The following is a 13,367-nucleotide window of genomic DNA, read 5'->3' on the forward strand; positions in this document are numbered from 1 at the left end:
AATACATGTGAACGTCTTTGCCAGGTGAGGTCAGAGGCCGACATGTCCAAAAGTGAAGCCAAAGGCCCCCTGGTGGCTGGGTACAGTATAGGTCATAAAGCCCCACTTCCTCCATGTTAACAGATGGGACCTAACTGGGATGTTTCAGTGGGAGGAAGTGGAGAAACTTCTGTGTTTACAGTGAAATGGATGAAACATTTAACTTTGTGCATGTTTATCAAACAAGATATAGATCCATCAACATTAAGCTTTTAAACCAGTTTCTACAGTTTGATTTAATTAAATGTAAAAGGAAATTAACTCTGAGAAACCCAAACGTTATTTGAAGCTTCTCTGACGGACACAGCGTTCTGTGTAAACACAGGTGGAACCGAGGAGTCGTTGCTGCGTCGTGGCCTGAATCTGCCACCGTGACGAAGGAGCCTGCGTCTGTGGCGTCCTGCCGCGGTGACACCGTGACTCTGTGGTGGAGAAGAGGTTCCTGGAGTGTAAAGAAGCCTAAGCTCCCTGTGTTTGCTCGTTCACACAGGGACCACAGAGAAGGTCAGGATTCAAACACACGAGCCGATCGCCCCGATGGAGGAGACAAAAGAAGGAATGTCTCGTTCCTCTGAGTCGACCCTGAGCGCCGCTCTGTTCAAACCTTCCTGGAGAACATCTGACCTTGTTGACACAGCAAAGGTCAACTCTTATAGATTCACTCCATCCACAGCTGGCCACCACACTTTCACATGGTTTCCCTCTGTGACCAATCCCGGGCTCCGTCATGTGGATCAACTTTAAAAGGTAACATGTTGGGACTGCCCCTTTAAACCTGAAATCCCACCGAAATGAGACGTTTCATTGGAACTGAGTTGTTTTTATTTACCTCAGACGACAGCGCTCTTCAGCTGTCGTCCTGTTAGGTTAACACGTGATCACAATATCAGGTGTGAAGGTGAGCAAGAACAATTGTCTTCAATACGCTGATGACCTGTCCAATAAAGATAAATATATACATATACATATACATACACTACTGCTACTACTACTAATAATGATAATAGAAAGCAGAATATGTGTTGAAAGCTTTAATGTGGTGGTTCTGGTGGTACAGTGGAACCTGAGGGTGCAGACTCACTGTTCCTGACGGTCAGTTAACACCGTGTCTGCAGGATTCACTGCTGCTCTGTCTTCCTGCTGCTCTGTGTCCACAAGTCCACCTCACACGTGGAGGCAGAACCGGAGCCGCCACATAAATATAAAAATCCTCCGTTGGGTCAAACTGTGGACGGGTTGAAAACGTCAGTTCTACGGTAAGACGACGATCTTCTTCTCCAGCTTCTGCTCGGGGAAGATGAACCTCCTCATCACGTCATCCAGCTCCTCCAGCGCCAGCTGAGCGTGCAGCACCGTGACCTCATCCGGGTCCGAGCGCAGCACCCACTTCAGAGCTCGGTACAGATCCAACAGAACCTCACTGAGAACCTGCGGAGACAGAGGTCATTATGGAACAAGCGAGGGATGATTTACTTCTACGTTCCACCTCTTCTCCACATTCACATCATAGATGAAATAATAAGACCTCAGTCGATCCTTAAATGCTGTTTTTCAACTTTCAAAAAGCAACACGACTCAAATATGTTTGAGTTTATGACTTGAAATGAATGAATTGATCCCTGACTCCTCTTCAGTTCTCTCCTCCACCTCCTCCACCTCCTCCAGCCAGTGTCTTTGTGCTCACACCGTCTCTCCCTGTCATCTGCTCTCACTCATTAGCCTCGTACAGATGTTGGTGCCGTGCTTCTCCAGCTGTTCCAGTAATGACAGGGATGTGACTGGGACCAGCAGCTGGACCCATGAGCGTCGTCGTGGCAGTGGCTTCAGTGCTTCACTGGATGTTTGTCTATTTGATGTTTATTCTTTTAATCGCCCGAAATCAGACCAGGATCAAGAAGTTGTGTTGGATTGTATTACTACACTATATGACATCACTACTGGACTTCAAGGTGACGTCTTTACTACCACATCTATATAAACTTCATATTTAATACATTATATTTACATATTTTAGATTATACTCCTGCAGAGATACATGGACTTTAAAAAAAAAAACTATACCTGAGGTCCTTTTCTGACGTCTCCATAACTTCAGTTGTCATATGATGGCGAATGTTTTTATGATCAATATCAGCTCTAGATAGTTGTATATTGATTGATTGATCTGTCCATGTGTTGTTGAGTTTGTGTGTGTCTGTGAGAGTGAGTGTGTACCTGGGTGGTTTTGTGGCTCAGGCCTCGGAGCAGCAGGGCTATAACGTGAACAGCAGCTCTCCTCACCTCTGCCTCCTTCTCCGTCTTTATCAGAGCTGTCAGACACAAGCTCAGCTGTGCGACACACACAAACACACACACACAAACACAGATAAATCAGTAACACTGTTTTATACTTGTCTTATGTAGGAGGAGTTGTCACATCAGTCCATACATACAGAAATAGCCTCAGGGGCCATATGATGATCAGAATGGGGATATTACAGCCTCATGTGACGAGGCAGAGGATGATACCAGGATCCTATTGATCCAAATAATGATGATAGAAGTTTCCTTTGACTGTGCTCCGTCTCACCTCTTGAGCCAGTGGTCCCAGAGCGTAGTCCAGTTTCTGGCAGAGTTCCCCGAGGTTGGACAGACAGCTGGCCCGGATGCTTTGGTCCGAGTCCCTGGTTCCCTGCAGGAAGACGGCCACCAGAGGACGGCCGAGGTGCGGCGCCAGCTCCCCTGGAGGACAAACACCACCAGGTTAGTTCTCAGCAGAAAACTTTACACAGTTTGAAGGAAGATGAGAGAATAACTAATGTAGAATAATTAAAGGGCCAACATGTTGAACTCTCTTTGAACTGTGGGAACAGAAAAAACTCAGATCCTCAGATCAGCAGAGACAGAGAAGCCAAAGTTCTCAAACACAAAACTAAAGGCACGAGGTGATCACTGAGACGTGGCTCTGGAGAAGGAGCTTCACATTCGGGACACAGGTTCGAATCCACATCCCCCATCATGATGTCGTTGCTTAGAGTTCAGTCAGATTCAGTTCAACAAGCTGTTTGTGTGCAACACTGTTACACACACAGACACACAAAGCACAGAGCCGACTGCTGCTGAGAGAAGATAACCAGCTGACTGACTGGTAGTAGTAAGACCTGTATAACCCCTGTGTGTGTGGGTCAGTAATTTACAGCTTCACACACGCACACACACACAGTTGTGGCTCCATGACTTCAGATTTAGGTCCCACAACAAGAGTAATACCTGAGCAACACACACACACAGGTTTGCTCAGAAATCCTTAGTTCTGTGCATTGACTTCCATTCATTGTGGACAGCCAAACTAAAACCTTATCCCAGTCCAGGACCAGTTCATACTTAACCAGGACCAGTCCATAGCTAACCTTAACCAGTCCAGGACCAGTTCATACCTAACCTTATCCCAGTCCAGGACCAGTTCGTACCTAACCCTAACCAGGACCAGTTCATACCTTACCTTATCCCAGTCCAGGACCAGTTCATACCTAACCCTAACCAGGACCAGTTCATACCTAACCCTAACCAGGACCAGTTCATACCTTACCTTATCCCAGTTCATATCTAACCTTAACACAACCTCTGAAATTACATTTAGCCTCATTAGAACAGGACACTGGTCCCCTTGAGGTCTACTGGTCCTGACAGGGTCCCAGTAAAGAACAGGGGAAGATGTTTTAGTTGTTGTCGGTTTGACACAGCTCACATCTCCACCATCTGGGCTCACTATGAGGACTACAGCCAATCGCAGCCAAGTGGGGTCAACAACACAAAGCTGGTTGCTACTGGTTGTGACGCTGCCAGACCAGTCCTCCCAGCTCGCTCGCTCTCTCTCTCTGGAGAAAGTCATTCTGTGCACCGACTCTTTTCTTTCAGTGAATCCAGTAAATCCATTTCCGCACACTGAAGCAGCTCACCGGGCCGTGAAAGTACAGTCAGCAGCACCTGGGTGCCGAGCACAGCACGGCCAAACATTAAGTGATTCAACATTGACTCCACCAAAACCCTCCTATTTACACATGACAGCCGGGCAAAAGCTAAACCTCAGCCGGCTGGGGAGCTGAAGACAAACACAGGGAGGATATAAACCCCCGATTGTCCCAGGGAGCTGGTACGATGGCAATCTGGCAGATAAAACCAAACCGGGGAACAGATCCAAATGGGGTTTTCTATCAGGGATAGGTTCTGACACACAGACTCCTTCTGAACAGAGCTCTGCCTGCAAAACAAGTCGGCACTGTGGCTTTTATGGTTTCATGTGTGGTGGCTGCCGGCCGATATCTGTCCACCACAGAAACACACACACACGTCAGATAATACAAGCACATTCAAGGATAAAACAGATTCTATCATTCTTACACAGTTCAACACACAAGGTCAAATATTATGTTCTTTAAAAACACTTGACAACCTCCACAGGTCAAAGGTCGGACTCAGCTACATGTCTTACCCATGGCCCTGCTCGCCCTCATCAGGACCTCTCCCACTTTGAGGCGTGTTTCCAGGGAGCGCTCCTGGTCGGACGTGGGCAGTGAGGGGCCATGCTGGAAGTCCTCCAGGAGCCTCTCAAGGATCCTCTCAGGAAACGAATCCGCCAACGCAGCCAGACCTGGAGACAGTTCACACTCAGTTTACCCTTGAGAGTAGATTCAAACCAAATACTTCTGTAGATCGATTATTAAAAACCAATGTCAGCGTCACATTAGTCCAGACTCTGCAGTAACTTCACCTTGAATGGCTGAAAGGTAAATGAACGAGTCCTCGTGCTCCAGGTTTTCTAAAAAGAGCTGAAGAAGAAACAAACACTGATTAAATCACCAAACAAGACTTTGTTCCAACCACAAACAGAAAGTTTGTATCTCATCTTAATGAGATCCCACAAATTAAATGACTTATGGTAAACCCAGGTGAAATAGACTGTATATAAAGATGAACGATGATTATACAGAAATCATCAAATAACTAATTAAAACCAAACTTATCAGAAACACTTGAACAAACATCAGAGTGATTCAAACTACCTGACGTTATATAAACCATCTTTGAGAAACATGTATTTGACCCGTTCTGTTTTTCGTTGGGTCCATGTCCCATCTACTAACATGGAGGAGGCGGCTTATGACCCATGACCAGCGCCTTAGCTTCACTCTTGAGGATTCATCTTTAATTTACAGTCTGGTTTCACCGCAGAGGGAATATTCTGCCATAAGACATCAAACACAGCATCAAGACAGATCCTTCCAATGGAGCAAAAGCAGATCAATATTGAATTCATTAAAAACAATAAGATCAACGATCAAAGGGAATAATCTAAACATGGCCGCCAGGGGCCCTTTGAGATGTGGGTTCAAGTATGTGTGTGTGTGTGTGGTGTGTGTGGGTGTGTTGGGAGGGGGGGTGGTGGTGGTGGGGGGGGGGGGGGGGGGGGTAGGTAGAGCTTTGATAGAACTGAAAAGATCAGGCTGGAGTTTCAGATATCAAGGAGCCAAACACAACCCTGGCACAAAATTGAGGAATAAGAAAGGAAGGTTATCTGAGGTGAACACGGCGGGTGTGTGTTGCTGTATGTGTGTGTGTGTGTGTGTGTGTGTGTGTGTGTGTGTGTGTGTGTATGTGTGTGTGTGTGTGTGTGTGTGTGATAACAGAGAATAGAAGATGAAGCTTTTGTCCTTTCTTGTCCGTTCCACCATAACAAGTCCCTGGAGTAAAACCCTTGTTCCCTGAGGGAGACGTCCGTCCACCTTATTTATTATACACGTCTGCTCACTGTCGCCCAACAGATAAAAACACAACCCTCACTTTCCTGATGTGCACAAACACAATGTCATGAATTAGGCGAAGGCTACACAACTGTTATTTCAATTAAAGGCTGCGTCAACCACCTTATGTATTAACATATATGTTTTGAATGGAAACTGATTCACTATTAGCTCAACAAACAAATCATCTGAATGTCACACTTGTGTTTGCCTTTCACTTTCATTTACCTCGACCTAGTTTAAAAACTTGTGGCTTGATATTTCTCAAGTGTTTAAAAGAAGAATTATTTTAAAAAGTTAAAACTCATAAACGAGTCACCCACCATGAGCACCTTCTCCTGGGCCTGCACGACCTCTGGCTTCCCACTTTGCACCATCTGGGTCAGGACCCGCAGGGCGAACGCTCTGGTTGGCACCTCCGGGTCACACGCCTCCAGCAGCCAATCAGAGAAGGGCTTGGTCGAGGAGCATGGGACACTGGTGCGTCCGGATCGTGGAGTTTTTCCAGCTGCAGACCCACCAGGGGACACTGGGTGTGTGATGAGGGGGTTGATCGGTGGATTTCTGTCCCGGGGAGACGAACATGGTCTCGTACCTGAGTCACTTCCTTCAGTTGGAATCTTTTGCTTTCTCCTAGAAGACACGTTGGTGTTCTTGACTGTTGTTTCTGGTTTTCTGGAGGCCTGGGCAGCAGCAGCAGCGAGACCTTCAGGCCTGATGGCACCGTGAGTGGCGATGACGGCTCTGAGGTTGGATGCCAGCTGCTGGACGACCACGTCGGAGTGATTCTGGGACAATGTCTCCAGAGGTGAGAGCAACCTGGACATGGAAGAGTAGTCCTCTGCGCCAAGCTGTGGAAATAAAGAGGACGGAGAAGACAGTGAGATTAAAAAACAAAACCTCAATTGTATTTCTTTGTCATAATAACATCTGTGGTAACATCTTATCGGTTGTGGTACCTCAGGTCCGGACAGCAGAGTGGCCACCAGACCGATCCCCATGCTCAGAGTCTGACTCTCTATCGGGTTCTCAGGACTCGGCTCAGTGACCTGATCCAGACCCACACAGGCCCTTTGGACCAGGGTCACAATGAAGTCCACCACCTGGAGAAGAGAAGAACAGACTCAGGGATAGAAATATAACAGAGACATGTTTTAAATGAACTAAGATAAATTAAATACTCTCCGAACATCTAGAGTAATGATAATGGATTCGAGTATAGGACATTTTTTTCCAACGCTTTTCAGGAAATTCCCAGAAAACATTCGATCCTTGTAAAGACATGAAAAGGTGAAACATCTATAAATAAAACATCGTCTCATGAAGTGAGGCCACAAATATTTCTTTATCTCTACAGGGAAAGTGTGTTGACCCTAAAATGCCAGTCAGCCCCCCCCCCCCCTAAAGAAAATAGGTTATTTTGGTTTTCAGCGTCATGACTCAACGCGGCTCGTTTCCTTTACAGAACTCCCACAGGAACAGACCGATTTAGCAATGTGCAGGAGAAAGACCACTGCAGTCCCAAGGAGGACGAGTGGACACGTGAGACACTTCAGGGACATTTGTCTCATTTGTTAACATGAAAGTGCAATAAAAAGCAGTTTGTCCTGCAGCATCTGCTCAGTTTAAATGTAAACTAAACCACTGAAAGTGCATTAAGGACAAAGACGCTCACGACAAGAACAGATCTCCTGAGGAGTAGGTTTGGGTTTTACTGCCAATAGAAGAGGTTAAATACTCCTGGTCTTTAAATGAGTGATCAGTTTTAAAATAAAAATGAGTATGTATGTAGCCAAATAACTGTGACCTGCTCTTATATACTTAATCTTTGTGTTTTCATTGGATTTATGTGCTCCCTGTTTGTTTGTTTGTGTGTTTGTGTGTTTGTGTGTTTGTTTGTGTGTGTGTGTGTGTGTGTGTGTGTGTGTGTGTGTGTGATCCTCCTACTCACCTGGTTGGGTTTTCTCAGCAGTGTATTATGCTGCAGAGACTCAACCATCATTGCCAGCACCTGAAGCAAAGCGAGTCTCAGGCTTTGTCTCGCAGCTCGACCCAGCACCTCCTGCTCCATCTCCAGGAGCGTCATGGTGGACACGTCCAGCTCCTCTTCTTCGTTCTTCACCTCGTCTGCAGCAGCCGTCCAACTGGTCAGCTCCTGCAGGAGACGACAGGGCACAATGGAACATACACTGAGGTTTACTTTCTCAACGACATGGACAGAACAAACAGAAACACTGGAAAATAGAATACAATTTTAATACAACCATTATCTGTGTGTGTGTGTGTGTGTGTGTGTGTGTGTGTGTGTGTGTGTGTGTGTGTGTGTGTGTGTGTGTGTGTGTGGGTGTGTGTGTGTGTGTGTGTGTGTGTGTGTGTGGGTGTGTGTGTGTTTGTGTGTGTATATACCTGCAGCAGCTCGAGGAAGAAGTCTCCAGGTAGATCACTGTCTTTGAGTTCAGCCAACAAATGCATGAGACACTCCAGCCTCCACTGTTCCCCCGACAGCTTCTCATACAGAGCGTCGTCCTCATCACTGACACAGGATCAGAGAAGAGAAGGACACAGTCATGAAGCTCTATTAACGATGATGAGGGGACATTATTAATCTTGCAAACAGCTTCAGCAAATCTACGAGACGGAGCTTTGTCCTTCCTGCGTCGTTCACCTGCAGTTCTGTCTCGAGTGGAACCTGGCTCCTCCGTCACTTCCTGGCGTGAAGTAGAAGTCGTTTGCTTCTGTTTTCTGTCCCTGCAGACCTGAGAGCTGCCTCAGAGCGGACAGGGCTTCAGACGCCTCAGTGTGGCTCAGGTACCACAACAGAATGTCCTGGCAGGGGGAGCTGTGGGGACACAGCACGCACTCATTATCGGTCCCACACTTCAGGTCTGAGTTTGAATCATGTGCACGTGTCAGCTGATTGCACGTTAGCAAACGTTACCGGAGGTGTGAGACGTTCTGCTTGGTGAAACAGAAAAGAGTGAAGATAACGGGCAGAACTTCCTCTAGAGCTTTGAGAAGAGACGCTGATGGACTGTTTCCAACCACCCAGATCTGACAGCAACAAGAGACACAAGAACAACACAATGAGGACACAGTGAAGGAAAGTGACACAACATTAACCTACAGACAGGGAAAGTGCTGCGTCTTCCTCCTCCAGATGTGACCAGAGCTTTGAACGTTACTGTAACTACAATGGACGTCACCGTGTCGTTTTCCTTTGTGTGTCCTCACCTTGTACACATCTTCTACACAACGTGTCAGCTCCCACTCCTCCACAGCAGCAAGGTCACGACTCCCATCTGCAGACACACAAACACACACAGCTCAGACCTGCTGGGACCTGACCCTGTTGCTGCTCATCTGCTGGTCCTCCTCCTCCTCCGAGGGGATGATATAAACAACAGTTTCTGCCTGATAGGAATTCAATGCACAAACTAGGTCAGACTGGAAGGATGAGATCATGAGGTCAAGCTGCCTCCCTGCTTCAGATTCCTGATCAGAACGCTTCCTGTTGAGGTTCACTTGGTGAGAAGCTTCAGGATTGACCCTCAACACTCTGAGGCAGTAAAATCTGATCTGACCTGAAACAGCTCCAGATGCCCCAGGAGGGAAAACTCTATTTTTAAATGTAACATCTAACACACATGGATAAAAAGCAGTGAGTTTACTGACTGGAAGCACTGGTGCAGCGGTGAAGAGGTTGAAGCAGAGGGGTGAGCAGGTACTGATGTGCAAAGCTGGGCTTCTCCTGTACCATGGAAAGCGCCGCCCTGGTGGCCACAAGCTGAAACTGTTGTGCCGCCAGCTTGTCTTTGAAGTGCAGGAGCTGGAGGATCTGCAACCGAACAACGATGACATCAAACACGAGCAGTCGGCCAATCAGAGGAGTCGGAAACAAGACGGGGGATTAACGGCAGAATAATTCCATCAGTGCCATTTGTAAAACTATGACATGTTCATATTCACACCGGTATGAACAGGCTGAGATAAGTGTGTGTGGGTGTGTGTGTGTGTGTGTGTGTGTGTGTGTAGCTGACCTGAGGACAGACTTGTCTGTAGTAACTATCTGCTGAGGTAGACTGTTGAGGGCAGGCCACCAAGATCCTGGCCACACCATCACACCTCCTCCAGTCTGACTCGCCCCCTAGTGGACAGAAACAGTTTGATTTAAGCTCTTCAGACGATGAAACAGTCGAGTAAGAAGGAGCCAAATACACGACTCATTAAAACTAATCAAACGCTCCTTCACTGTAGTCTCTACCACTCACTGCTACACTTGGCAGAGAGATTGAAATAAACAAGCAAACATGAGCACGAAAGTAAAAAACAATAAGATCAAATCATTTAGAATAGTCAGAATAAATAAAAGTCAAACATTTCCTAAAGATTTCACAGAATGGAACTTAAATAAAGCTCCAGACTGAATCTGTTCAGTGGGCAGAGGGTTCCACAGTAGGGGGGGGCGGGGGGTTCTAACTGATGACTCACCGGTTCCTCCCTCCAGGACGGCTCTGACTACAGCCTGAACCCCGTTAGGCTGCATCAGGCGCTCAGACAGCAGCTGACCACACAGACGCCTCAGCCAGGAGGGAGCTGATCCCAGAGCTGCTCTGCTGCCTGAACCGCTGGAGCTTCCTGCTGCACCCGACTGGAAGGATGCACAGGAGACATAAGCCTAATGCAACACTCAATACTATTTGACACACTAACTTCTAATATGAGCACTATCACCAGCCTTGCTCCAGCTGTCCCGGCCACACCCCTCCTCACCTGTCTGGGTCCACCCTGGAGGATCAGCAGCTGCTTGATGACGATCGGCTGGTAGACTTTTCCTAAAAGGCTTTTCAGAGCCTCCCTGCAGGTTCGACGTTCCTCAGCACTGAGCTCCTGCATCTGATAAGAAGACAATTAAGAAACGTCATGCATCAAAAGCATTATCCTTTAAAACGAGCAACGACAAGCCCATATCCAGATGTGTTACCTTCTCCTCCTCGGTGCCCCCTCTCTCCCCCCGGAGCGGCTGGTGGCCGAGCTGGCACAGTGCCGCCATCACATCCCCCAGATGCTGTGTGAACACCAGCGTGGCCAAAGATGACAGCTCTGCCAACTGCAACAGGACGTTTGTGGTGGTAAGAAGGCGGCGCCCCCCGGCTGACACAGCTCCACCTCGGACGAGTTTCTCCACCATGGCTCCAAACGCTGAGCGGCAGCTCAGGGGAACGCCCACTCCAGAAGCCAGGTAGGGGCAGAGGCCCAGAGAGACGACGAACTGAAGAGCTGCTCTGAGCGTCTTCTGCTGCGTGACGCTGAGGACATCCGGAGGTAAAGGTGGAGCAAACTCAGGGGTTGGATTTTTGGCCACAGAGGAACTTTTCAGCTTGAACAGTTTGAGTTCATTAGAAATGTGTCGTGCCAGGGCGAGGAGCAGCAGGAGACACTCCTGCACGAAGCCCCAGGTGGCATCTTCTGGATCTGTGGACAACCAGTCCGCCGCTGACATCACCTCCTCCCGCAGCTTCTTCACCTCCTCGAAGCTGCTCTCACTCTGAAGCTGCTGAAGGAGAAGGGACCTGTTGTTCTGCAGCACTGCCAGCAGCGCCTCCTGGTGGGAGGACTGAGCATCACGCACAGACGCCTCTGCAAAAAGCAACACAAAAAGAGTACCACATTACTATCAGTGCATGACCACATCTGTACAGGACTGTTTAGAGTAGATTGTCTTTCTATGCTGTTGACAAGTTGTGTCAGTGTGACTGTCACAACAAAACTTATCAACAACCATCGTTCTTTTAACCTCTTCACTGAATTCTCAGAGGATAATCCACAGATATTCACAAAAGGGATTCGCATTAAATGTCAAATTAATTAAAAAATAATATTTGGTGAATTGTTTGTATTATTCAATCGAGCTTTTCTAGTTTTGATTACGACCCAAAGCACTTTCCAGTACAGACAGAGCATCTCTGTGCAGCACTTTCTCTATCACGCATCACCGACACACTGGGACAACTCAGGGTTCAGTGTCTTCTCCCACAGCAGCTTTCTCCTGAGCCACAGACGCAGAGAATAATGAGACTTTTACACGAGGCAGCATGTTGGAGTTCAGGTATCACAAATACAAGATTGTGAACTTTTGTATCACACTTTCCAGTTTGGGTTTCGGAACCATTTCATCCCTCGCTGCTACTGTCATGCAGCTTGAACATAATTACTAACTCTGAAATATTATGATGGATTGATTGATTAGTTATTTAAACTGCTTCTCTGGTTTCTTTCCTTAAAATCAAATTAAATCTGATTTAAAAGCTCTTTACCCCCCCTCTATATATTGTTAAACTAGTGTTCAGCGGTAACTTTACTTCGTGTGAACATGTCTGACGTGTTTCTTTAACCATTCAAGTTTTAGTTTATGTAATAATTCACAGTTTATGTCTCAATCTCTAAGTTTTCCATCAACTCACCGTTCAGAGGCTTCGTGAGGATACTGATTGCAGCGAGGAACCCGGAAGTCATTTCCCCATCACACAATCAACTTCACCGTCACACGCGAGTTTAGAGCGATTATTATTATAAATATATAATTTAATATATCAACTAAACGAGCCTCGTCAAACTGTGGGCGTGATGTAGCGGTTAGCATTAGCATCGGCGTCTCAAAGTGGCGCTGTAATTGGACGTCATCGTGTATCGTCCTCTGATTGGCTGAGGACACGAGCGCTTTTTTTTCTTTTTAAATCAACTTTATCAACACTGCAGAGAAATTACAATACAAGTAAAAAGAGAATATATGGAGAATTAGAGGAAATTAAACTTAAACTCAACAAAGCAAGATGAAATAAACGTACATATTAATATATGTATATTGTAAATGTTAATTTAAAAACGATAGTGCATCTGGAAATATGGTCCATAGAAATGTTTTAGGGTTGGTCAGTGTCAGGTGCTTTTACACGCGTCATTATAAAATTAAGTTTTTTAAAGATTAAACTGAAGAAATGTGTGTGTGTCCATGATATTAAAATACATGTTTGAGAGTGTGATACTTTATTGATCCCGAGGGAAAGTAGGAATCCAGTAGCAATACACAGTGAAAGACAAGAGCATCAGAACACAAGGTCAGAATTAGTCAAGTTTACTGCAGGGATATGAAACTACCAGAACGATTACAAAGCGTGTAAAGAAGTACGTGCTAATGGAGATATTGACAGCAGAGATGCTTTAAGAATAAAGAGATGAAAAACAAGTGTGTTGACAATTGTTTTTGCATAATTTATTTTTATGAATGTCTGACATTTGACTCACTTTGCAACGTCTTCATGAAAAGTTAAATTCAGACCTGAGACTAAGCTCAGATCAAAACCCAATACATTTGGATTTATCAAATTTAGATGTTCACATCATAAAACTTGACTGCGTCAACTTATCAGTGCAGAATTTAAAAGAGTTTCTTGTTACTATGTTTTGTTTGAAAGTAAAAAAAACTGCTCTGAATGTTGCTTTTTTTTTAAAGCAGGATGTTCAGCAAAACGCTGTCCATCATGGCTATGC

The 13,367-nt window shown here is 46.1% G+C and overlaps 1 protein-coding gene across 1 annotated transcript; it reads right to left on the reverse strand.

The window, feature by feature from the left end:
• Positions 1–1,055: 1,055 nt before the first annotated feature.
• On the reverse strand, positions 1,056–12,460 carry tango6 (transport and golgi organization 6 homolog (Drosophila)). The gene is made up of 18 exons (XM_062389071.1): positions 12,281–12,460; positions 10,801–11,456; positions 10,590–10,712; positions 10,308–10,467; positions 9,857–9,963; positions 9,492–9,654; positions 9,051–9,118; positions 8,758–8,870; positions 8,485–8,658; positions 8,226–8,352; positions 7,771–7,974; positions 6,779–6,922; positions 6,143–6,670; positions 4,790–4,847; positions 4,511–4,669; positions 2,609–2,760; positions 2,254–2,367; positions 1,056–1,467 (listed from the first exon to the last, which is right to left on the reverse strand). Exons 1-18 carry the CDS (start codon positions 12,330–12,332, stop codon positions 1,291–1,293), a joined length of 3,279 nt encoding a protein of 1,092 aa, XP_062245055.1. The 5' UTR covers positions 12,333–12,460; the 3' UTR covers positions 1,056–1,290.
• Between the last annotated feature and the right edge of the window lie 907 nt (positions 12,461–13,367).

Source organism: Platichthys flesus, chromosome 6 (assembly GCF_949316205.1).
Source record: "Platichthys flesus chromosome 6, fPlaFle2.1, whole genome shotgun sequence".
NCBI classification, from domain to species: Eukaryota; Metazoa; Chordata; class Actinopteri; order Pleuronectiformes; family Pleuronectidae; genus Platichthys; species Platichthys flesus.